Here is a 27,256-nt window from a genome sequence, read left to right as displayed (position 1 = left end):
TCTCATTTATTTAACAGAAAAAAAAGCACAAAATCCCACAAAACTCAGAACGCTATATAAAACCTGTATAATCTAAGATACAGGCACAAAGAGCTACTGAACTATAAAACTAAATAAAACAGCGCATCACTTTTCATAAGCCAAAAATACCTGAAGTTGCTGGATACTGGAAGAAGTTTTTCATCCGAAAAAATGAACATCCATAAGGATTTTATTAAGTTTTCTGTGTAGTCATTCACAAGAATCTCCAGGTTTCCATTGCAGTCAATGATGGATAAAATAAGAGATAAAAATGGTGTGACAGCTCTTTGAACACGTTTCCAGAGGGTTTGCCTGCAAGTAAAGAATTATTATTAGGGAAAATATTGAGGACTATTAGAAAGACAAAGTCCTTCTTCCCAATACTCAACTCTCTCAAAAATACAAATAGGTGGAATGCTTACCACCAAATTCAATGTCCTCTTCTTTGTCCCCATGCCTCCAGCTCGCTAAGCCAATTACTAACTGAGATGGGACAGCTCCGTGGCCAGTGATTGGCTAAGCGGGCTGTCACTCTCCAGGAAAGAGTGATAGCTCAGCTAATCGCTGGCTGTGGCGCTGTGCCGTCCCAGTCAGTCACTGATTGGCTGAGGGGAAAGTCATTTCAAAGAAGGGACAGCTCCATAGGCAGTGATTGGCTGCAGTGCTGTCGCATCTTAGTCAGTCACTGTTCGGGTGAGCAGGCTGCAACTCTTGTCTGGAGAGTGACAGCCTGCTTAGCCAATAACTGGTCGCAGAGCTGCCCTGTCTTAGTTAGTAATTGGCTGAGCGAGCTGGAGGGTAACAAGTTCACAAATTTTAGGCCAAAAATATGCAAACCTGGCGAACCAAAAATTCTATAGTCTTGGGTGTGAATTCTGTTTTTCACCCACTGGCTGTGTATGTAGATAGTTTTCTACAAAAGATTGTGTCCAAATTACCTAATTGTCTAAGGGATACTAACGAGTTCCTAGATAGAATTGCTGAATTGAATGTCACAGGTAACACATTTTTGTGTACTCTTGATATTAAATCATTGTATACTAATATCCCCTCAGATGAAGGCGTCGTTGCGGTGATAGAGCAACTTTGCAGGGACCCTACATTGCAGAATGGTAAGATCCGGTTCTTGATTAACCTGTTGGATGTTATCCTAACCAAAAACTACTTCAGGTTTGGGGAGGACTACTATCTCCAGCTACAGGGGACCTCGATGGGGTCCCCTGTGGCACCAAGTTCTGCTAATATTTTTATGAGTAAATTTGAAGAGGAGTACGTTTGGTCTCATGAGTTCAGTGGCTTTGTGGTGCTCTGGTTGAGGTATGTGGACGACGTGTACCTGGTGTCGTCGGGCTCCATGGAGCAGTTGGAAGCGTACGTCCACGACCTCGACCAGAGGCACACACTTATTGAATTTTCTTTGGAATGTGACGAGAGGGAAATACATTACTTGGATGTGGAGGTGAGAAAAGAGGAAGATGGGAGTTTGAGTACTTCGTTATTTTCTAAGGAAACACTCTGATATGATTAAGAAAACTGTTCTTAAATATTGAGGGATCCTACAGGCTGATCCCAAATTTGGGAGAATGTTTGGGGATACCCCAAGATTTATTTTCAGGAAAGGTAAACCGCTTGCCAACTATTTAGTAAGAGCAGATTTACAAAACAGAAAAGCCTCTAGACAGAAATTACTTAGAGCTAAAAAAAAACTGGCACATTCCCCTGTTTGTCATGTCAAAGCTGTAACGCTGTGATTAAAGGAGATCAGATTTCCCATCCCACCAAGGGCTATCCAGTGAAGATTAAGGGCTGGCATTCATGTAATTCCAAGCAGGTTATATACATGCTTAAGTGTCCTTGTGGGAAAGTGTACATAGGACAGACAGTAAGACCAGTTAAGACAAGATTGAATGAACATCGCAGCGCTATAAGAAACTATGAACAGAAGCAGAAAAAAGAGAATATGGATGATAGAACAGATAAGAAAGAACAGAGTTACGGAGAAACTGGTGTAGCCAGATATTTCCATCAGTGTAACCATAGAGTGAGTGAGCTACGATGGCTTATACTGGAGGAGATAGAAGGGACAGATAGTAAGCAGGTACAGAGGAAACTCCTACAGCGTGAGGTCTATTGGATCCAGAAGATGGAAGCACTGAGCCCAAAAGGGTTAAATGAGAATTGTAATTTCAGTGTTTTTCTACAATGAATAGAATGTAAATAACCACTCTGTTTGAATAATACAATTTTTTCCATGATTTTGATGTTATTTTCTACATTGTTTTAACAGAAATAAGGTCTCACGAGAGGCGAGGTATATTTAATGGTGATGGGATGCACTTGTAGTAGGCTTGACAAAGGGAGCATGCGCTCTTGAAACGTCGCGATCTCTTTCATGGATATGTTGGATTTTTTCCCCCTGCCGTGAACAATGTCCGGAAGGCTATAAGCTGAACTAGGACGCTTTGGAAAAAGACTTTGCCGCTACAACACACTGGGTGACTTATGCACAAAAACTGTATGATAAACATGTATATGTTTCTATGCAAAAAAAAAAAAAAAAAGATACTGAAGTTTTGAGCAGTTTAAAAAGAAATTGGTGTGTGTGTTCCTTTTTTGGATGTGAACCAAAAATTTTAAAACTTCACTTATTTCTAGTAAAAACTAATCAGCCGATAGCCTTTCTAACCTGAAAGTTCCAGCTTCCTGCAGAGCATCTAGATTTGCAGCCTCTCGTACAACCCAATCTACTGCATGGTATGACTGTTCCTCCTGAGTCTTGAGCATGTTATACACACGGAGTTTCAGATATTTTAAGAAGGATTCTGCAAAAAGAAGACAATACACACACGTAAATATATAGTTTAGCCTGGCAGAAAACAGACCTTCCTCACTCGCCCCACTGTCGCCACTCCCCATCAGCTCATCCCATTGCACACTGTTTCTTCTGTTTGAGGAGGCGTGTGGTATTGCCTGCTCAGCCAATCAGTTGCTAAGGCAGGAGACTGCAGCAGCTGCTGATTGAATAAGTGGGCAATACCATGCAGAGACACCAAAGAAAGCAGCAGGACTGTCTTCAGAAGAACAACAATGGGGAGTGAGGAAGGTAATAAATGTTTTGAGGTTTTTTTCCCCCCACCAAACTGAGCACATTTTTAGATAAACATTACAGCACTCCTTTAAGTCTGCATTTGCTCATCAAACAAATATAAAAAAAAAAACCAATTTAATAAAAAAATGAATTCAAGTGTGTAATTCAAATATCACCTGATGCATCTGCCTCTGATTCCTACTTTCCTGTAATCTGCATGCCTACTGACAAGATACAACATGTACCCTAGTCATCAATATTTATATATTTATAACTGCCCAGCCTAGACTGTATTGAGACCAATTATTACTTTTTTTTATATATACTTTTAATATACTCCTTCCTAAAAGGACAACTCTGGCACCTGAACAAACACACAAACAACAACAAACATATTTTTTAAACTTATTTTTATACTTACCATCCCTCCTGAGTGCATCTTTATTTGAATTTGCTGCTGTTCGCAGACCCCGGGGCTCTGGTCGGTTCTTTTCTTCTGGCTTCGGAGACTGGAGACTGTCAGATGGCTGACGGCTTGTTAGCCAATTGGAGCTGAGCAAGCTGTGAGTCATCTGACAATGTAGTAGAGGGGGGCTGGCCGAACTAAGTGACATTAGTTAGGCCAGTCTTCTACAGATGACAACATAGACACGAGATGGCAGTGGCTGAAGAATCCATGGTCGACAGGTATCAGGTAAGGGGGAGTGGGTAGATAGGGAAGGGGGCATATAGGTTATCGCTAAAAACATTTTCAATGGTGTTCTATTATCAATCTATTATGTGTTCCTATCCTAACCTTACACCTCTCTTTACTAGTCTTAAATTCTCTTAGGGTACTTTTGGCTTGTGGTAGAATGGAAAAATACTATATATCCAACATATTGCTGTAAAACTGTTAAACTTCGCAGAAAAATACTTTGAAAATGAATTAGAATGAGCCTCAATGTTTTAGTTTATAAGGTTAAGTAGGGTATAATACTCTTCTGAGGTTGTGAATCTCTACTGTGTCAATGTCAGATATAAAATTCTGGTGTGGAAATTAAAGTGAGGTTGGCTGACTCCTTTATACATAAAAAACATTGCAAACAAATAACTAATTTGTTCCATAAGTAACCATACCTTTCAGTTCACTGTCCGTACTCAGTAGGTTTATCAGGACTTCAATCCTTCGGGTGCTGCGGCTATCAATACACGCCTCATCCCGTAACAAGCCTATAGCATTCTGGACACAGCTTCTGATGAGAGTAGTGGTATCCAGCATCTGCAAACATAAGGGAAGGCTTAACACCTAAGTTCTAGCAGTTATCATTACAACAATGATGAATACAAGTGGCTAAGGATAGCTGTTATCTGCTGTGAATAAGGATATCTGTTATTTTTAAATAAAAAAAATTGTTGGAATTAACAAATCTTAATTTCCTTTCCACATATCATCCATTCAGCGCCCACACTAAAATCTGATTGTTCTGTCCTTCGTTTTAATATGAATTACATAACATAAAACGGAAAAAAAAACAAATTAAACATATGTTTGTATTTTAATTAGAAAAAAAAAGAAAAGTAAAATATTTAAATGTAATTATTCCTACATTTTCAAAAGTGGCTGTTGGCACATCTGTCTTCTTTTCAGATACAGTCTCCATTTTGTTATTTATTTCATCTATTTCCATTGAGTTGCTATCCTCCACATGACCGCTTGCTTGTATTTCAATGCCACTAGATGTAGAGTTTTCTACCTCCATTGCTGTTTCTCTGTCCAGATTTGTACTTTCATTGCCCTTTGTTTCAAGTCCTTAAATAACAAAAACATGTGAATACTAACTGTTAGTTTAAAGGGGGTAGCTAGCCTTTACAAATAGATGGCCTATGCCCATTAAAAGCGACAAATATTACAACTGAAGTTGCCTGCATTCCAGCACCCTGAATACCCTTGTGCAAGGTAATGCAACCTTGTCCCTGGAACAGGCAAAGATGACAGTACATTGCAACAATGCTACAAATAGTAGTGTAAGTACAAGCCAATGTGTAAAGAGGTTGCAGTGCCCATACAAGTACCAAAAGCCCTCTAATAGGAGGAGATACCAAAAGTCACAGGATAGGCTAATATGTACTATTGTCAACCACAATAGGCACTATTGATAGGCTTGTATACAGTCGTTTTACACAGAATGGGACAGACTAAAACATCATATATAGGATGAGGTACTTAAAGGGAATCTTGAGGACAGCATAAACTAGTGACAGGAATTGGTGTATTACTTATATTATTTTGTTTAGCAGTTCTCCTAATATGCAGGAGAATATGATTCTTGCCACACCCCTCCCCCTGCCCCTCAGCTGCTGACTGATAGTTGGCTGCCTATACACAGCATGGATAGATAACTGCCAATCAGCAGCTGGTGGGCGAAGTTTTTTGCTCCTCATGAATATTCAGGACTACTGGGCTCACGCACATGATGGAGAGGACTACTTATTGTCTATGTTGTTCAGGAAGATATCCCTTAATCAGCTGCACAGAACAATGTAAGTGATACATCATTGAGTTCAGCTTCTCTGTCACTAGTGTATGCTACCCTGAGATAGGACAGCCTAAACCTGCTGACAAAGTCTCTTTAAGTGTATAACAGGATAGACCTATACCCTAGTATTACATATGATAGGGCTTAGATACATTGTCGTAAGATACAATTTGGTTACATACAGTAAAAGCACACGGAATGGCTTATTACACATGATAATTTGAGATCCATGTATCATGCATGACATCGTCAGATACGCTAGCATCACACAGAGTGATCTAGGTATACTGGTATTACACAGGATGGAAAAAATTGCCAATTTGTATGGCTCGGCGCAGGTAACTTCTGTGCTGGTTTCTGCTTAACCATTATTATTATTATTATTATTATTGTATCATTAAGACAACTTCTTAAAGTGCTTAAACGTTGCAATATAAAAAAGGGGGAAAAAAAGGAATAAGTCATATGACACAATGGACACAATATTACTTACTGACTTATTATTGACTAGTTATTCTTTAAAGTTGACATCTGTCATGCTTACCTGAAGTGCAGAACAACTGGCTGATGGTGAACTTCAGAAGGGCTGTTACATCTGTCGCCATATCTTTAGATTTCCTCAGATCATCAATGTGCACAGACTGCCACAAACCTTACAGAGAAAGATAATAAAATGTTTAAGGTGTAAATACAATAATGAGATTCATGGCACTGTCAAATGGGTGTGACCTTAAATTTAATAATGGAAGTGAATTTTAAGTGATGAATGTGATTATACAGTCAGGTGATGTGTATTAGACATAAACACCCCTAAATGTAAAGTATTCACTTATGTTTCAGTGCATCCGATGTCGTCAAGTGGCTCCACAAACTTTCCATGAGCTCACTGATCCAGGATTGGGAGGTTATACCCCAGGTCACCATCCACCATCTCATTGGGATCTGCCTGGAATATCAATTAGTTTTTTGGTGTAATTTGTAATCCAGCCCTAAACTAGTGGAGAATTTTGGTTTCCATTGACCAATATCATGTAATTTAGCTTAAAAGCATATCTGTACCAGCTGCAACCCATCCCCAAACCAAAATATACCACATACACAAATTGAGCACAACTTCCTTAATGCAAAAAAATTCCTTTATTATTTAAAAATTAATAAAATAAAAATGTCGAAAACATAAAGAATGAGGGAAAAGGTGATGACAGTACAACAATCCAGGGAAAACACAATATGAATGACAAAGACGATGAGTAAAAAGATATTGCATATATAAAGGGCACAGGTACAATCAATAGTACAAATAACAGGATCCCAAGAAAAACACCTCTCAAAAATCCATAAGTGCATTAGTGCATGTGAGGCAAGCCGTCTAAACACAATTGGGACCTGTAAACGTTACACTCCTATGATTGCCACCAGCCCAAAAAGACATACAAATATAAGTCAAGTCTTACCCATATTGCTGCTTCCCTGGCACACCCCGACGCGCGTTTCGCAGATGACCACTTTATCAAGGGGCATATTCTATTGCATGTGCCCACTCTATTTATACTCATATCCCTTATTGGAGGCATCCATGAGCTTCCGGAACGCCGACGCTTGCTTCCGGTCACTGGCCGACAACGTCACATCCGCTCCGGTACTCAACGGGTATGCGCACGCGCGAACAAAAGATAGTCCGCGCACGCGCACAACCCATACTGACACCGTGCGCATGTCACATCCGCCCGGCCCGCCCGAAGCAAGCGTACTCCGTAAGCCAACATGTAAAGGGAGGGGGAGGAGGAGGGGAAGAAGGAGCTATAACAAGAAGATTATTTCAACAAAGAAATACCAGAATACTAGAAATATAAAAGTTTGATGCGTCGCATCCAAACAGTGTTTTTAGTGTACTGTGCTAAAGTGAAGAAGACTGTCCATTAGGACAGATAAAGAATATAGAAAAATAATTTATAGAGACTAGCATCAGAAGATATTAAAAGTGTAATACAAAGTGCAAAAAATAAGTGATATAAAGTGACAAGTAATAAAAAGTGCCAGTGCAAGAAGTATAAAAACCACAAGTGCAATGATAATAAATAGCTGATCAAAATTCGTATCAAAAAAATGGAAATATCCATATGTGAATAAATAAAAAATACATTAAAAGCGCACAAAAATAGAAAACACATAAAAACGCACCAAATAGAGAATACATCAAAAAACGCAACGTTGGCCACAAAATTGACGAAAACCCCAGCCCTAACTGCACGTAGAAGTAAAAATCTTAGAGATCTACTTGTAAAAAGCCACTATGTGGCAAAGGTGCAAAATCCATTCGGTGTAGGTGCACCCAGGAGGGGGTGCTTCCCTTGTGGTGGCTGCATGGCGTGTAACAATATGGAGCGGACACAGACCTTTACAACAGCTGATGGCTCCAGAGAATATACCATCAGAGATTATATCTCATGCAGCAGCACACTGGTGGTATACTATGCCACATGCGGATGTGGTAAAATTTATGTGGGTCTCACTTCGAGAGAGCTACGAGTGCGGGTGAGGGAACACGTCAGAGGAATCATGGCAGCCAAGGACATACAAGAAGTGGATCAATTGAAAACAATCCCTCGTCACTTCAAACTATACCATCAAAGTGACCCCAGGACGTTTAAGGTTAGGGGGATAGAGAAAGTACAGGTTGGCATCAGAGGAGGCAATGCAAGACGAATCTTGGCACAAAAGGAATGCCGTTGGATAACAATTTTAGGTACTATGACACCAGGAGGTTTAAATGAACAATGTAGTTTTGCGCCATTTCTGTGACCCCATTGCTTGGTTCTGTTTTTAATTTTGTTTGTCCCTTTGTTTTTATGCAGTTTTAAAATTTATGCACTGATGTGATTGGATTCATCCATGAGTTCCCGTGGTGAAAATATTCTGAGGGGGTTGTGTGAAGTGATTGGAGGGAAGGAAGAAATAAAGAAAAGATGAAGAAGAAATAATGAAGAAATATGTGAAACTATTAATTATTTATCTTTTTTTTTTTTTTTTTTTTTTTTTTTTTTTTTTTTTTTTGCGTTTTTCATGCGTTTTTTTATGTATTCTCTATTTGGTGCGTTTTTATGTGTTTTCTATTTTTGTGCGCTTTTAATGTATTTTTTATTTATTCACATATGGATATTTCCATTTTTTTGATACGAATTTTGATCAGCTATTTATTATCATTGCACTTGTGGTTTTTATACTTCTTGCACTGGCACTTTTTATTACTTGTCACTTTATATCACTTATTTTTTGCACTTTGTATTACACTTTTAATATCTTCTGATGCTAGTCTCTATAAATTATTTTTCTATATTCTTTATCTGTCCTAATGGACAGTCTTCTTCACTTTAGCACAGTACACTAAAAACACTGTTTGGATGCGACGCATCAAACTTTTATATTTCTAGTATTCTGGTATTTCTTTGTTGAAATAATCTTCTTGTTATAGCTCCTTCTTCCCCTCCTCCTCCCCCTCCCTTTACATGTTGGCTTACGGAGTACGCTTGCTTCGGGCGGGCCGGGCGGATGTGACATGCGCACGGTGTCAGTATGGGTTGTGCGCGTGCGCGGACTATCTTTTGTTCGCGCGTGCGCATACCCGTTGAGTACCGGAGCGGATGTGACGTTGTCGGCCAGTGACCGGAAGCAAGCGTCGGCGTTCCGGAAGCTCATGGATGCCTCCAATAAGGGATATGAGTATAAATAGAGTGGGCACATGCAATAGAATATGCCCCTTGATAAAGTGGTCATCTGCGAAACGCGCGTCGGGGTGTGCCAGGGAAGCAGCAATATGGGTAAGACTTGACTTATATTTGTATGTCTTTTTGGGCTGGTGGCAATCATAGGAGTGTAACGTTTACAGGTCCCAATTGTGTTTAGACGGCTTGCCTCACATGCACTAATGCACTTATGGATTTTTGAGAGGTGTTTTTCTTGGGATCCTGTTATTTGTACTATTGATTGTACCTGTGCCCTTTATATATGCAATATCTTTTTACTCATCGTCTTTGTCATTCATATTGTGTTTTCCCTGGATTGTTGTACTGTCATCACCTTTTCCCTCATTCTTTATGTTTTCGACATTTTTATTTTATTAATTTTTAAATAATAAAGGAATTTTTTTGCATTAAGGAAGTTGTGCTCAATTTGTGTATGTGGTATATTTTGGTAGTCTCTTGAGTTTTCCTTGTTATATTGGTATTGACTATTTGCAGGGTATACTGTTTTGCACATGCGATTTATTTAGGTTTCTTTCCCTGTATACTGGAATTATTGTTGTATTAACCATCCCCAAACCACCAGTACAGTTTTCTACACTCCATGCCACCATGTTCGGTCCCGGGGTCTGATTTTCTCCTGGGGCTGATATTTTGGCTAAGAAGATTTTTTTTTATTGTGGCGGCAAGGTGTTAATGATAACACATTTTTGCAAGCCCTTGGGTTAGATGAAGGTGGGGAGAAAAGCGCTACAGGCCTAGGCCATGAATGCTTTAGGCCCCACCTCATTTCCACTGGCCGACTCCTTAGTTCTCAGAAAGATATGCCACCACTAGAGCAGTCTGGCTACAGCTTGCCCCTCCCCTTAGAGAACACATCTATGTTTGTAAGTGGCGAATGTTCAGGTGTATGAAAAGAGTGGGAGAGAATGTTCAGGTGTATGAAAAGGGTGGGTGAGAATGAACAATTGTTTTGCCGACAGTTATTGGAGGTGTGTGGGCACCTTAAATTCTCTTGCCATCTAACCCCCAGGGCATGTGATCTGCCCATGACCAGCTCCCACCTAGCTACACCTCTGAAGATTTTAATAAGTAGTTTTGGAAAGTAATGTTTTGAGAATCCATTTAAGTATGTCTTACCTCCACGGAAGCCCACATATGATGTTCCACCTTTGATTCTCGGTAGCTTGGTTATAAAGTAGATAAAGACACATTTTTGATCGAGATTTATTTTGTTTATTTCATTGACAGCAGAGTACCTAAGGATGAGTAATTATACACAGGTAATGAACAAGTCATGTAATCTAAAATTATATAATTATATATATATATTTTATTTTTTTTTTCCTTACACTGTAGATATTTTTGGCATAATCACACAATACTCCATTAATGTCTGAAGGTTGCAATTCCTACCTCTGGGACCCCTATCTAATAGGGGAACAGCCTCCAAACAAAGGCTATATAGAGGGATGGGCTTACATGTGTGCATCTCTCTCCATTTAATACTATAGAAGTTAAAGAAACAATAAGAAAATGTCAAATGTAGGGGTAAGCTATATTTTACTAAGCTATATACTAAGTAGTCCAGAGGATGACAGACTATTTAATATGCTGAACTACTAGAATAAAAAAATGACGGGTGGTTGAGCAATCTGGCAGCTACTAATAGTGCAAAAGTATGAAAGAAACAGACAACAAAAAATTCTGTTAGGTCATCCATAAGAAAGGAGCGGGAAGATTCACGCAAACTAAGAAATCCAGGTTGTCCATATTGGCTGAAATTGGGTTCAGATCTAGTTAATTTATTCTTTGTCCATGATCATTTGAATTCAATAAGTCTGAAACCAGGATAATTTAGGCTCTATTAATTTTCTGGATCCCAATTTATAATAATTTGTTTTGTTGTCTATTAAGTATTGCATTTCCCATTGGCCATAAAGCTTTATCGGCCCGAACTCTCAGTTCATCTACGATCTTAATCTTGGAATAAAGCTTTGTGTGTTTGGACTCATTTTCATTCAACTCACTTTGCTGAAGCGACAAGATTTGCTCCCTGGGACCCTTCCTCAAAATCAGTTTGTATAATCAGTATTAGATTTCCAGATGAAGATTCTAGAGAACTCCTAGAAATGAAAGAAAACAAAAGTAATACACCTATCGAAGTCATAAGATCACGGTTTCAACGATTTCTAAAAGCCAGCAGCCTCCAGGAAAAGGGGGGAAATTGATTACAAGTAGGAACTTGCCTCTCCTAGTGCCCACGGTGAACGGTTGTGGAACCCCTGACAGACTGAATCAGTGACTGAAGCGGCAGCCCGCCCTTACCTAATTTTTTTCAAGAATGAGAATTCTGTGTCAAACTGCTGAAGGGACAAAATGTCAATGTTGCTGATACTGTCTTGTAATTCAGCTTCTAAAATCTTTTTGTCAGCCGAGGTAAGAAGGCGTGAAAATGTTGTGATCTAAACAGAACAAGAGTTTAAATTTAATCATTTTTTAATATTGTTAAATTATTAAATTACCTTGCACATATATAACCAAAAATTACAAAATGTCAAGCTATACCCGTACTTTTACTTTAGAAGAACTATGGTAATCTTGTGTGGCCCTACCCTAAACTATCTTCTGGTAAGTCAACAATTTATCTATATGATCTATAAAACCATCTAGTTGTAAAGTTATAACATAAAATTCAGAAAGTACTAGTGAAGATAAAACAATAAACTAATAAAAAATATATAATGAATATCACCTCTGTGAAAATGGCATGATTGCCAGTGGTTGAAGTTATGTGTGAGCAAAGGAAGTCCAGTAAGGACCCATGATGTTGGACCTTGAAGTACTCATCAATTAGTTCTTGGTTGCCGAACCTGATGACAGAATCCGGTGTGGCACACTTAAGCAAAACAATTTTTGCCTTCTCCTTGACATTTTTCATAGTTTCTGGATCGGGGTGTGGTTGACTTGTTTTCTCTAATACTTGAAGTACAACTGAGGCACATGTGTCTGAGTGGTAGCCAATAAAAACATCAGAAGGACTGTAATCATGATCTTTTACCAGATGGTGGCTTATGTTGACATTGGTGAAATCATTTACCCAATCCTCAAGCTCTTGAACAATGGCTTTTTGTTCTTTTTTCAGATATGTGCTTATATCCAGATAATGTTTTTCCAGCCTGTTGATCAGTGGGATCGGAAACTCTTTGTACACAACATCTTTTTCTTCAATCACTATCAGCCTGAATTTTGGATGAACTCTGCACTTTACACGATGGGTACCAAGGCCCAAGTCTACATACTTTTGGCCAGCTAGGTAAACGTAATATTGGTTTAGTGCATCATAAAGGCTTTCGTACAAGTTCTGGAGATTAAGGAGAATGACCATTTGGCCAGTTTCCATACAGATCTTAACACGGTTGATATTTCGGCAAATCTGGGTGTACTCTTGGTCTTTTGGGAAACTGGATCCAAATATGATTTCAGGTTGCTGGTTCTCCTTAATAAATGCTTGTTGTAGTATCTGTAATGCTGCATAGTTTTTGGTCAATATTAGGAGGTAACGGGATTCACAATCCTCACTATCACTGTTAATATTTTCCATCACCAGATCAATTGTATTGCATGCGTCTCCAAAATTTTGATCCTCATCTCCTATGAAAATGTCCAACGCATTTAAATCATCTTTCCCACTGAAATTCCGGAGGACAGCCCGAGCAATTTCTCGCTCCCTCAAGGCTCCATGGGTGTGTTTTGTGAATGCAAATACCATTTTTATCAGGCTGTAAAAGTCACGTAGACCAAAAAATTCTTTACTCTGCATTTTTTGAGTCTCACAAACATGCTGATAAGCTTCCGCAAAGTATTTGAAATAGTTTGAGACTTTCATAAGAATGAGTGGATCAGAGGAACAGATTCCCCTTGCACTTTCAATAAGTTCTTGCTTATTGGGATCACCACGAGATACAAAGATTCCTCTATTCATTTTTGCAGGATCTAAGGCCCAGTTAGAGATGCCAATAAATCCAACCTTTTTGTGTGGCAAAGGGTCATCATCAATGCATCCATCTTCCAGCAAAGGATGAAGTGTCTTTAAAGGCATTTTGACAGAGTCTTCGGCAAGACCTATTTCATCAAGTACAACCACAGACACATACTCTTGTAAATTTTTCCCTTCCTGGAATCGAGCACACTGCTTAAATGTTCCAATGATGCCTTCTGGGGTGGAGTGAGGGCTGCACTGGAATGATACCAGGTGGATCTGTTTAAGGTCTTTGTACAGTTCTGTATGGGCTGCCTGACCTTGCATGGCATCTGCTACAATGGTCTTTGCAAGCGACTTCGAGCTTCCAGGTTTTCCAACAAGAAACAATGGGATTTTAAGTTCAATACAGATCACCATCATAAATAAATTTTCCTTCAAAGCAAGGTTTCTCGCAATCGTGTCTCTTAAGTTCACACCTGATAAAAAGAGATCCTGAACAACACTTATTTCTCCTAAAATAGCAACTGGGTCTCTGTATGGATGAGGGAAATATTCACATATAGCCTCTCTGTATGATTCCTTAGTTTCCAAAGATGCATGATAGCATACACCAGTAGCTAGCACGAGAGACCAGGCTACTTGAGGTTTTTCATGACTGGTGTTTCTTTTACCCTTTAACATGGTTTTCTGGTGCTTCAGTAGCTTTGTATGATTATTATAGAACCACTTGAAGACCTGGACACAGCGCTCAACATCTCTTAAACTGACAAAGCTGCATTCATCATTTCTCAATCTCATGTAAGTCTGAGACTCGGAGAGCACGTCTGTTAACAACTGTACATCACTAGGAGAAAGCTGAACCTCTTTCGCTAAACGCTGAACAATTTGTTGTATGTATTTCTTTTCTGTTTCATTATTCAATTGTCCAAAGTCCCACACAAGTGGCATCATGCTGGGAGGCAACGCATGTACACGGTATACAAGCTGTCTTAGCGGGATGGACCCTAATCTTTCTTTGGTCTCATCTGCGGTTACTCTGTAACCCAGACCGGCAGATTCTAAACGTTGGATCATTTCATCAGTATGCTTTCTATATGGGTTGCAGGCCGCAATAATGTGTAAACCAGAATTCTCGTGTAATGGCTCCCCATCTACCGTGTGATCACACAGCGCTTCTTTGATGCTACTAATGGCCTCAGTTGTATTAGCTTCATCGAAAAACAACACCGTATCATCACATCCATCAGCTTTGTTAATACATGCAAAATCTTGTGCTTCCAATATTTTTTGGTAAATCATCTCAGCCGTGGTACCTCCATGAACTTTTACAAGCTTCATATTTTCTGCATCAACAAATCCCTTGCAAAGATGACATAAGAACTTAATAAGTCGGGTTTTTCCACAGCCAGTTTCTCCCATGATGACAACAGGAATTCCACATCGGAATCTCATCTTAATGGCCAGAATCTTAAGAATGTTATCCATAGTAAGCTCATATGTATCATCAGGATCGAATGGCCATTCCATTCCTAGGACCATACATAATCTGTTAATTTTCTCATCCCTGGTCAGTTTGTCAAAGTCAATGTTGAATGGCACTTTTTGATGTATCAATCCTTCATAAAGCTGCATGGTCATAACATTCTGCTGAATTACAGTATTATCTCTGGGATTGATGGCATCTACACCTCCTGCGTTGTTTGGTCGTAAGTGAAATCCAATAAATGTCATAGAAATACTATCACTATTAAAGAAGATGTAGGGATGTGGTTGAGACTCCCACCTTTTACGCAATAAGAATGGAGCCAGGTCTTTTTCTGTAACGCCATGAAGGTTAATAGTTTGCCTCCCTGGACTTTGATCTGCAATATCCAAAGAAGGTGTAGCAAAGTCTTTTGCCATGATTATCATAAAATTGACCACAAAACGTTTAAATCCTTGCAAAGTGTCTCCAATAAACTCAAAATTGCAAAAATCTGAAGATTCGCAGTCTTTAAGTTGTTGATTTAAAAACCAGGCAAAATTTCGGATCTCCGACCAAGAGGGATCAATAACTCCACAATGCAAAAGGAATATCTGCAGGCATTTTGCTGGATCTCCTTCTACTGTACCATATATATATGAGAATGTATCTAGATTCATTTCCCTGTCAAAACGAATTAAATACTGGTACGGTCTCTGGAAACATTCACTACGGAATTCCTCAATGTCCATCCCTGGATCCCCACAGTCATCCGCCACATCCTCTGTGTATTTTCTTAAAACTTCTTTTGGTGAACAACATGATATTTTGGGAAAGAAGTCAATAAAGTTGTGATGTACCATCTGAGGAGCCTGCATAGAAAAAGAAATAGATTTAAATGAAGTGCAAGGTCAAATCTACTAGTTCTATGAAAAAAAATGTCATATATTTTTTTTTTATAATTATGCTGATCTAGTAAATCCATTGTAGGGTGCGTTCACACCTACAGGATCTGCAGCAGATTTGATGCTGTGTTCAGTTATTTAAATGAAGTCTGCTGCAGAAAATCAGCTGCAGATCCTGTAGGTGTGAACGCACCATTAAGGAGATTTTTCGATAATAATCTAAAAAATCTGCAAAATAATCATGGGTGTAAGAACTAGAGGCTGCGGAAATTTTTAAAAGTTATCCAATATAGACAACTAAAGAAGTAAAAACTTAAGGTTTGCATAAAACATTTTACAAATTTACGTTTTTACACATTTTACCATAATAATTTGTGGGCTAGCAGGCATTAGGCTGCTAGCCTAATACACATACGACTTTGGTCACTATTTTTACTTAAAACCCCAAGTGGAACAGAGATCACAAGTAGAGATGAGCGAACCGGGTTCGGGTTCGAGTCCATCCGAACCCGAAAGTTCGGCATTTGATTAGCTGGGGCTGCTGAACTTGGATAAAGCTCTAAGGTTGTCTGGAAAACATGGATACAGCCAATGACTATATCCATGATTTCCACATAGCCTTAGGGCTTTATTCAAGTTCTGCAGCCACCGCTAATCAAATGCCGATCGTTCGGGTTCGGATGGACTCGAACCCGAACCCGGTTCGCTCATCTCTAATCACAAGCCATGAGCCATCCGAGCAACCAACCAACCCAAATTATACTACGATATATCAATGGTGACATCTTACAGATTTGAACTGTTTTGTAAATGCCGTGCTTGTGGATTCCAAAATCTCAACAATATAGAGGTGACTCGGTAGACGCTTCCATATTCTTCCCTCTGAATCCATGAGGTATTGTAGGACAAAAAGTTTAAAGAGGAATTCTGAGATGCCCTTGTCCACCTGCAACATAAGAAAATAACATATAAAAGAGATACTAAGTGTACATATAAATGCTTAAGCGTACAACTTAGTAATAACTACTGTATATCATTCTATCATCTGTGATCAATGATTCCATGCTATTCAAAGTCCAACTGCTGGGACCCGACTTATCTAAAGTGAGTATAAAGAAGCATCTTTCAGGAAAAATAAATTACTTACTAATAGACACATAATAAATATATATATATATATATATATATATTCAATAATGTTCGACTTTACACTATATTCTGTGTTCTCAAAAGTAGAGATGAGCGAATTTACAGTACAAACTAAGCAAATTGCTTAATTAGCTCGGCAATCTGCTTATCAGCCTGCTGCCTTTGACTCCGGGTCCCTGGAAAAGCTGGATCCAGACCTGAAAACTTCTCACAGGACAGGACCCAGCTTTCCCAAGCACCCGGGGCGGAGCGGCACAGACTTCAAAGGCAGCCGGCTGATAAGTAGATTGCCGAGCTAACAAAGCAATTTGCTTCATTTGCATGTAAATTCGCTCATCTCTACTCAAGAGCGTTGACCACTGACAACTCAATAAGACTAAAGTTACTTCTATTACATAAGACTTACAGAAGATGTAATATCAATATGAAATATTATGGGACAATTCTTCAGATTGGCATCGAGAAATGGAAGCAAGGTGTTCAATACTTTCTTTTCATCCACTTCAGGGTTAATAAGTCGGATTGTTTTAAGCACTGGTTCCACCATCATATCACTTGATACAAGGTTTTCATAAAGCCTTTTCACATATAGAGATTTTCCTGTAACAAGTGAAAAGTTATCATATTACTATTACTCATAGCAGTATGTTTGCACGGGAGGATAAAACGCTAATTTTATTCTAGGTTATGTTTATGTTGTAAAAGAACATCCCTGATCATTCGATCGTTGCCTGCAATTACACAGGGCAAATATGGTTTAAATTCAAATGATTTTCCGCATGATAATCGACCCGTGTAATAGGGCACTATTACACCGAAAGATGTCTGACAGATTATCTGACAGATTTTTTTCAGCCAAAGTCATGAACAGACTATCAACAGAGAACAGGTCGTAAGGATAAGATTGAGATTTCTATTCTTCTCAAATCCATTCCTGGCTTTGGCAGAAAAAATCTGTTAAATAATCTGTCAGACACCGTTATGGACGATAATCGTCTCATAGAATTGACAGCAACGATCAGTCAAAATCGTTCATGTCGGGCTGATTGTTGCAGTCGTTTGTTTTTCAACATGCTGAAAAACAAACGACTGATACAGCAATGATCTGGTGCCATCGCTCCGTGGAATAGGAGCGTCGGCAGCAGACGCTGCTGTATCCTATGGGCTGCCCGGACGATCAGCGATCCCCCGGGCAGCCCCCCTGCGCCGTGTGGAATAGCGGCAGCAGTGAGCGGGGAACGAGGAGCAAACGAGCGCTAATAGCGCTCATTTGCTCCTGTCAGTCGGCCCGTAGAATAGGGCCTTTAGTGTTGCTTAAGTGGGCTTCCTTATCTGTTAAGTGATATGATAATCGACAGGCTGGAGCAGCACAGGGCATGCTCCACTTATCCATCTGTCTAGATATCGCTAACTGGACTAAGGGCCCTATTCCACCGGACGATTATCATTCAAATTATCGTTAAATCGTTTGATTCTAAACGATATTCATTCGGTTGAAATGCAGTTAACGATTAACGACCGAACGAGAAATCGTTGGTCGCTTTATAAGCCCTGGACCTATTTTTATCGTTGTTCGTTCACAAAACGTTCGCATTGAATAAGACGTCGTTCGGTCGTTTGCAGTAGATACGAACGCAATAGCGAAGAAATAGCGAAGAAAAAACGATCACAAATACGATCATAAGTAATGATTATAGTTCCATGGAAATGAGTGAACGTTTTCAGGTCTTTCGCAATAGCGGTCATGTGAGATCGTTAACGATTATGCGAACGATAATCGTCCGGTGGAATAGGGCCCTTAGCTGAAAACTAAAAAAAGTATATGGATCTACGAACCAAAGCCAAATTTTTTTTCTACAGACTGTGCATCTTTTACAGTATTTCATATAAGTACACATTAGGAGGCTTTAGTTTGGGATACTCTGTTTTTAGTCTCAACCATTGCATCAGGATGCTGGCTGTATGGGCAGCAGAGAGCCACTGTTCATCGTCCACTGGAGGTAACTGATCACTCATTCGTGGGAGCATGTTGCAAAAATGGATAATAATAATAATAATAATTTTTACTTATATAGCGCCAACGATTCCGCAGCACAATTACAATTCTGGGGGTACATACGTAGACAAAAATCAGACATCACAGAGATATACATACAATTATCCATACATGAGGAGTGAGGGCCATACTCGCATACATGAGTTTACAGACTTTTAGGAGGGGGTACGAGACAAAAAGGTAGAGGGGCAAAGTGCTTCATTGTTACAATGTTCCAGCCATCTTTATTAATAAGGCAGTGCAGGTAAAGGTGGGTGAGCCAGTCACTATCCAATGGCTGCATGTGTAGGTCTAAGTGCTTAAATGTTGGTGTGGGGGGTGGGGGGCAGGGCAGGGGGTTGAGGGTAGCAGTCAAATTGGGGAACCTGGTAAGCCTGCTTGAATAGGTGTGTTTTGAGGGCATGTTTGAAACTTTGGGTATTGGAGGTGAGTCTGACAGTCTTTGGTAATACATACTATAGAATGGGATTCGTGACAATAGTTAAAATATAAGCTAAATCCTACTTACCGGCTCCTGCACGTTTTGAGGACACAATGCCAGCACTGATCCCATTCTGAAATACATGAGCGGCTGAAACAGCTGCACGATCGACAGCAAAATGACAACGGAGATAGCGCTGCAACTCATCAAGGGGATTCTGAGGCATCACGTGTACTTTGTGCTGGCTGAAGACAGAGGGAATGTAGCAATGTTCCCGATCAGAATTACATATGATGACTAGGTAGTAGTCATCAGTACTTAGTGCCTGTAGCTGCTGGAATAGCTGCTCTGATTTGTATGCTGTATCATAGTTCAGTTCATCTGCATAGATTAGACTGTAAATCTTCTTGCCTCTGTAACCTGGAGTTAGACACCTTCTGAAAAACAAGGCAACTTCTTCAAATGACGTCTGAGGCGTGCACAGCAACACTTCATCATAGGACGGTAAAGTCTCTGTAAAGCTTTGCATATAAATTGACAGGGCACAGGACAAGATCTGGGGCGAGGGGCATAGAACCAAATTGGGCCGACCTTCATGTAAGCTGGGATGAAAGTTCCGTGAAGCCCATTTATTATTTTTTTTTGCTAAAGCGGCCAAGCACATACCTAGTGCATCTAAATCTAAGCATCCTGGGAAAAGAGAATTCATATATTTCATAGAATGCTCCCAAACCAAATTTAGTTTCTCCAATACGCTGGTGCAGTTTGCAAATCTAAATGCAAAACTCATCTTGCTTGGTCGACTCCCAGTATCAGTCTTTCCATAACTGGAATTTGTGGTGTCAATCTTTTGGCATTGGGGCTTAATAAAAGACAACATTACAAGCGCCTCCTCGCTGATATCTCTTCTCTGATATTGCTGGCAGAGGAAAACCAGCTGTTCTGCTGTGTAATAGTTTAGGTAGTAATGCTGAGACCTCTTCTTGTTCATGAATTCCAGCCACTCTTCTAGCAAATTCTCCATTGTCCTGCAGACATCTGGAAGCAGACTGGTAAGAGGTCCCTGTCCTTCCAATTTATCAATGTCTTTAACATCGAATGTCATACAAATGCCAATGGGTGAATCGTCTGAACAGCAAATTTCTGCCTTCCAGCTTCTAAATAACATATTTCCAGCCAAATAGAGGTCAATAAATGATCTGGCCAGCCTCTGCACATTGGAAAAAATCTAAACAAAAAAAAAAAAACAACATCAATAAATAGTTTTTAAACTTCTTAAAGCATAATTATTTTTTATAATATAAGGTGACTTTAAAGGGAACCAATCAGCCTTGTGGGGCTGATAGACAGGGTGTCTCTGCCTGCCAAGCATCCCCCTCAGAGCGCGCTGGCAGGCAGAGAGCCATGATTGGTCACGGATGGTTTCCTGCACAGATGACTAGCTGCCGCCCCTCTCCCAGCCTTGCGCAATGCAATAAAATACCTTTTTCCCCAATGTAAAGACACTGCTGCAGATGCGGTAGGTATGAGGTGCACAGTAGACTTAAAGGGCCACATGTATCATCCTGCGAACGGATGATTTTCGGCGGAAAGTGCCGATTTGCGTATTTTTTTATACGCAAATGGCCGATCTGCGAATAAAATATTCGCAAATTGGCACTTTCCGCCGAGTACGCCAGGGGGGCGGAAAGGGGGCGTGTAGTGGGCGAAACGGAGGGCGCGGACTCAGAGTCCGTGCAATTTACCATCCGTTTCGCCCAAATATACGCCGAAAACCTACTCCAGTCCTCAGCTGGCGTAGGTTTTCGGCGGTGCGCACGGAATTTATGTAGAGGCAGTCCGCCTCTACATAAATCCCCGTAGCGCCGGAGCTGCGGGGGCATTTTTAAGTCCGGCGTAAAAAACACCGGACTTAATAAATGCCCCCCCATAGTGTGCAGCTGGGAGCCATATCAGCACAATCATGCTGATTGGTTTCCTTTAGAACATCCCTTTAAAACCACCAGGAAAAAGTCCCTGCTGCGCATTACATGTCAAAACAACCATCTATCTATTTTCAACAGCAAGGCATCAACATGTGTGAAGGGGACTTAAAGGGGTATTCTGGGAAAAGTTAACTTCCTGTGGATAGGGAAAAGTTATTTTTTCCCGGAATACCCTTTTAACACTTTGGGTGCAGCTGGACCTACCAATAGTCCTACTGTGTTTCTGTGTTTGGAATAAAAGCAGAACTACCATAAAGCATTTGCAAGAATTTTTGCAAAAATATTGGGAAAACTTGGTTTAAAATGACCGATATCCTTATTGTCTTACCTCTGAAAATTTTTCAACCTCCTCATTGCTCTGGTCTCCTTTCGCAGACATAAGCATAAGTTTATTCAGCAATTCCTTCAACTCTTCAAGGGTATACCGGCATTTACTCATATTGCTGTCTGCTTCTTCTTGGAGATTCAAGTGTATTACAGTGTCAGGGGTAATCTGCAGAGTATAATGTGAAGATGAAATATTGTAATATGATTCATATAACATATAGAGTGATACCAGGTCTAAATTTAATTGGATTAAATGCTACACAACAGGTGGCAAGTTTTGAGGTTTGCGATATTGTCTGACGGCTAGACTCTACTAAATGTAGTCAATACATCTTGCGTTTCACAGTAACAGATAGATATAGAATTGTAAAGTGCTGCGGAATCTGTTGGCGCTATATAAATAAAAATTATTATTATTATTATTAGATATAGATGGATTATAAGGCTGTGATCACACATTCAGTAACGCAATGAAAATGCAATGTGAATGCATGGTTTAATTGCAGTGCTGCATCATTTCATTGTGTTACTGCAGCACTCCATTGCAGTAATTATTTAATTGCCGTCCAGCCATCCTTCACTGCATTTACGCAATGAAGCTCCAACGTGTGTGAACATACCCTAAAAATATGACAATCATTTCATTATGATAAAAAAAAAAACATTTAAACACAATTAAAGGAAAAGTCTGGGCAAGAATTTTTTTTCCAAACTTACCAGGCAGGGAATTGGTGAAAAAAACAAACGCGTACTTACCTCCCCGACTCCAATGCTGGTTCCCAATCCTTGTCTGCTTACTGGTGTAGAGACGGGATCTGGGACATGACCTTACATGCACACTCAGCCAGTCAGTGGCTGTAGCGGTGTCCTGACTCTGCCTGGTTCAGTGAGCCTGAAACGTCATGTCCTAGGTCCCGTCTCTACACCAGTAGGCAGACAAGGATCAGGAACCAACATTGGAGTTGGGGAGGTAAGTGCAGGGTTTTTTTTTAGTTTTTTTTTGTCCACTCTCTTCCCCACCAAGTTTGAAAAAAAATGTCCCTGCCCGGACTTCTCCGTTAATCGAAATCTTTTGGGCTATGGAAATTTATGAGATGTTAAATAGGCACTGTCACTTTAGAAATTTTCAGGCTTGTTGTAGAGACGCATTTGTAAAGTTTTCATCAGCTTGGACCTACCCTAAGCATGTTCTTTTACAGTTTTTGCCATGTGACCATGATAGACTCTCAATGCAAGTGTATGGGGACCATCTGTCATGTGCACAGAGACCAGGGAAAGATACTCTTTATGCGCTCACTTCTCTCCCTGCTTGTTTTTTTAAAGTGACAGGAACACTGCATACAATAATAAATGGACTAATAAATGGGTGGCTATTTTCAAAATACTCACTTTTTCCTTGCCTTCTGGAGCTTGGATAACGTACATTCCCCTTTTGTTTATTGTAGTTGCTAATGACAACGAGGACAATTCCACTGATCCGTGACTTTCTTTCACAGTTTTCAACCACTCTATATGGCGGGCAGAGTCTTTCTAAAAAGCAAATAAAACATTTTGTCAATATCAAATTAAAATAATACTATGACAAATGGAAAAAGACTTTTGTAGGGAGAGAAAGTTCCCTCTAATTCCCTCAGTTGCATATGGGAATCCTAAAGTATTTCTCTGTAATAAGATCTTAAAAAATTCAAAATTGAAGAGGATATGTTAAATCATATAGATTTGTTACCAGTCAGAATATGCGTCAAACTGGCCTGTGGTTTCCAGGAAAAATAAAAAAATCCACAAAAAAGACGTAAACTTATTAAAAGAATGGAATGCAAAAAGGTGGATAAAGGTGGTCCACACCTTTAAACACACATATCTGAAGACTTCTTTGCAGGTATTGGTACACAGATTATGTAAGATTCTAAAATTCTGGATAACAATCATATAGCATTAATTTCCAACAAATCTACAAAGTAAGATGGAAGAAACACAGAACTAATACAATATGGATATTCTCTAATATAAAGATCTAGAAAATAAATCCAGAATTTGGAAATCATGCTATTAGTCTTTAGATACTTCTAAAGCTTTTAAGTGTGTATTGAGTGGTATTACCTATTTAAAGTATCGTACATGTTACGTTCAATTTAAAATGTAAGACTTAAAGTGACACTGTCACCCGCTTTTTGCATTATGACTTCTCTACACAGGTGTAATGGGTAAATTTTGCAGTTTTCATAACTTATTTTATATCATACGTCATGGTGCTTGTTCAAGTAAAAAGTCATCTTTTATCATCTGCAGATTGTGCTTATATATAATAATTTTTATGTTTCCAAGTAGCAGAAACTGTTTTTACACATCATTTGAAGCCCCACTTTGTTTCTTGTTTATTTATTTATTTTTTAGTATTATTATTTTCTTCTTTTGAGCCACAACACTGTACTTTATAGACTCCTCTGATACACTTACCAACTTCTTCGGGAGGTTTCGATCACTTTGTAAAGCTTTCCACAGTTTTTGCAAACATTCCATTAAGTCATCAAATCCGGACTGTGGTTTCAGGTCATATAGTAAAGACGAATAACCCAGAACTGCATCATGGAAACAGGCAACGCGATCTACATCCATATCGTTCTCACCAGCAGAGATGGAGGCCAGGTCAACAAATACTTTTAATTCATTGACATCTAAAATAGAATAAAAGCAATGTAGCTTATTAACGCAAAGCTGTTGGGAGTCTATAAAATGAATGACTATATGAATAAACAATTTAAATAAAATAGAATACCTTCCAATGCTTCTTTCACCCATAGGAAAAAGTTTTTTTCTGATAAAACTTGTTGAAGGCATTCAATATGTTCATCTTTTATCTCTGAAAGAACTTTTCTTGTTTTCATCACTTCACTATTAATGCAAGAAAGAGGCTTTTGTTTGCAGCTCTCGAAGTCATCAGCCTAAAATAGCAAAGGAAAAAATAGCAAACCAAGCTAAGAGGAAGATTACAATGGGACTCTAGGTATTGGCACTATGTTATAATAATTATTTATAATTATAATAGAAAATAGGGGTCCTTTTACACGGGCCCCCATAGAGCTACCTTAACCATATCCGACAGCCTCCAGCAGCTCTTCCAGCTGCATCGTTATGTACCAGCTGATGGATTGCCTGCTCAGCCAATCAGTGACTGGGTCAGGACACCACTGCAGTCAGTGACTGGCTAAGCAGGCAATCCATCAGCTGGGTACATAATGTTGCAGCTGGAGGAGCTGGGCACGTGACATAACTGGATGCCAGCCAAAATCGATCAATAATTACTCCATGTAAGAGTGACAACAATCAGCCGATGACAACCATCATTGGCTGATTGTGTACGACATCAAAATCATCCGCCGACTGCGCATCGCTATGTTCGATAGCAATGCACGGCTGACGGCTAACGATTGAATAAACTGTTAATACATCACCTCTCCATGCTCCCAGTCTTGTCCTGCCCTCTGCTTGCTTCCCAGCGCCGCAGCTGTAGCTTCAAAGCGGTCTCTGAGCTGAAAGGCCACTCACTGGCCTTGGCGATCCCAAGCACTGATTGGCTGAGTGGCCTGCCAACTCAGACAGGCCGCTCTGAAGCTGCAGCTATGACGCTGGGAAAGAAGATAAAGGCAAGAGAAAGGTAAAGTATTAACAGTTTAGGGCAAGGACTGCATGGACATCGCTAACTATGTAAACAATAGTCGAGCCACGTAATAGGCTCAGTAAACGAGTGCCGATGTAGCACTTGTTTACATTATTAATTGGGCTATCATTGGTCTGTCCAACAGGACCCTAGAACTTTTTGATCTGCCTGTGGGATAAGAAGAAGGCTGCTGTAAAAAGTAATTTGTACAGCATTACAGTCACAGGTGAGACTGGACAATAGCAGCTCCCTGTAGAGACCTTATCAAAAGTCAAAGAGTACACTCAGCAATTTTCACATTTGTCTAAATGGGAAAGGTCATGTCTATTGCCATTTACACCCATGGAGCTTTCTGTAAAGCATATAATTAAAGAGAACCCTTCACCCCCCGTGATGGGGCAGAGCCCGGCCGCCCCCCCCCCCCGATGCAGACCCATATACTTACCGTTTCCATAAAGTCCCGCTCCTGGACCCGGTCCCGCCGCTGAGGGATCCCCATCTGAAGCCACGCACGCACTCACCAGAGATGAGTCCAACGTCCATAGAGAATGATTGGAGCAGTCATTCTCTATGGGCGTCGGACTTATCTTTGGTGAGCAAACGGCTTCGGACGGGGATTTCTCGGTGGCGGGACCGAGTCCAGGAGCGGGACTTCGTGGGAACGGTAAGGGTCTGCATCGGGGGGTGGCCGCGCTTAAATAATGTTAAAAAGGTAAGACGGCAGCCCCATAACAATGTGCAAAAAACAAATAAAATAAAAAAAATTAGAATATAGGGACAGGTTAGAAAAAGGACAGTATCCAGCTCTAACTGGTATAGGAAAAATCTAGGCGATACCTGCTCTTTAAGTGTACTTACAAAATCCAGCAGTGTTTTCAAGGTTTGAAAATTTCCAGAGAGATTTAGTAAAGTCTTCACATCATATATGACCTCAGCTGACTGGAACGCTAAGTAAAGCTGGTGATACTGCTCAATCTGCTTCACACGCTGAGGGATCCATCTACCCCCATCCATATCGAAATGGCACAAGCATTTAAATTCTCCTTTTAACTGATCATATTTATTTTTGAAATCTTTCAAAAATTTGTCAATAACTTCAAATGTGACTTCTCCGTTCTTTATATCATTGTAAATGATTTTACAATGTTGAAGGCAGGGAGTATAGAGTTTATCCCTTAATTCTTCTAAAGTGATTTCAGCATCTTCTTCATCTTCACTTGGGTCACTGTCTAAATCTTGGGAAAGGTTTGCACTCTTGCTGCACTCCTGTTGTTCCCAGCAAGTAACAAAAACATGACTGTTACTGAAAATGTGTACATGGCGAGCCATGTCAGCTAGTTTGGGTGACAGGTTATAGTAGGTCAACGGATCTTCTTCAGCATCTCCTCCAAGGATCTTTACAGATATTAAATCATTCAGTTTATGGGGTCCCAAATTTTGGGAATGCTTTTTCTGAACTTCAGAAACATCCACTGTGATTAAAAGAAAACATGAGCTTAATAATAGAAAGTTAACACAAATCTCAGTGTAGTGTAATGAATATATACTGTACCTTAAAAACACATTTTATAAAAGGAACAAGTCTATTATTAAAAAATACTGTGGTAACTTTAAGAGTTTAAGAGTAACTTGGATTGAGAGTCTTTTGCAAGAAGAGCTAACAGTTTTTCAAAATTGTAACTTGGGTTAAGAGCATTCCTTTGGTTTAAGAGCTCCCTGTACTGGGAGGGAGGGGAAGTGGGGTAGGGACATGGTCTGCATAGCGGGGTCTACGGATTACTGTATTTCGGATTACTGTAACCAAAGCAGTTTCCTCAGTGACAGGACATATATGTATTTAGGTATTATTAAAGTGACTCTGTGCCCACAATCTTCCCCCCAAACCGCTTGTAACCTGAGATAGCTGCTTTTAATCCAAGATCTGTCCTGGGGTCAGTTCG

General features: G+C 39.8%; 1 protein-coding gene across 1 annotated transcript in view; it reads right to left on the bottom strand.

Moving 5' to 3' along the window:
* Nucleotides 1-27,256, bottom strand: part of RNF213 (ring finger protein 213) — a 74,183-nt gene that overhangs the window by 27,502 nt on the left and 19,425 nt on the right. The window contains exons 10-26 of the mRNA XM_069969150.1: nucleotides 26,175-26,788; nucleotides 24,435-24,600; nucleotides 24,116-24,333; nucleotides 23,048-23,188; nucleotides 21,660-21,824; nucleotides 19,434-20,574; nucleotides 17,276-17,469; nucleotides 16,511-16,666; nucleotides 12,124-15,687; nucleotides 11,697-11,833; nucleotides 11,399-11,494; nucleotides 10,509-10,627; nucleotides 6,173-6,280; nucleotides 4,699-4,901; nucleotides 4,229-4,370; nucleotides 2,708-2,843; nucleotides 151-333 (exon numbers count right to left, since the gene is read on the bottom strand). Of these exons, the coding sequence (XP_069825251.1) occupies nucleotides 151-333; nucleotides 2,708-2,843; nucleotides 4,229-4,370; nucleotides 4,699-4,901; nucleotides 6,173-6,280; nucleotides 10,509-10,627; nucleotides 11,399-11,494; nucleotides 11,697-11,833; nucleotides 12,124-15,687; nucleotides 16,511-16,666; nucleotides 17,276-17,469; nucleotides 19,434-20,574; nucleotides 21,660-21,824; nucleotides 23,048-23,188; nucleotides 24,116-24,333; nucleotides 24,435-24,600; nucleotides 26,175-26,788 (7,483 nt within the window). The remainder of the gene's footprint in view (nucleotides 1-150; nucleotides 334-2,707; nucleotides 2,844-4,228; nucleotides 4,371-4,698; nucleotides 4,902-6,172; nucleotides 6,281-10,508; nucleotides 10,628-11,398; nucleotides 11,495-11,696; nucleotides 11,834-12,123; nucleotides 15,688-16,510; nucleotides 16,667-17,275; nucleotides 17,470-19,433; nucleotides 20,575-21,659; nucleotides 21,825-23,047; nucleotides 23,189-24,115; nucleotides 24,334-24,434; nucleotides 24,601-26,174; nucleotides 26,789-27,256) is intronic.

This window comes from Dendropsophus ebraccatus, chromosome 1 (assembly GCF_027789765.1).
Source record: "Dendropsophus ebraccatus isolate aDenEbr1 chromosome 1, aDenEbr1.pat, whole genome shotgun sequence".
Lineage (NCBI taxonomy): Eukaryota > Metazoa > Chordata > Amphibia > Anura > Hylidae > Dendropsophus > Dendropsophus ebraccatus.
The sequence above is the reverse complement of the archived record's forward strand: the minus strand, read 5'-3'. Positions and strand labels throughout refer to the sequence as shown.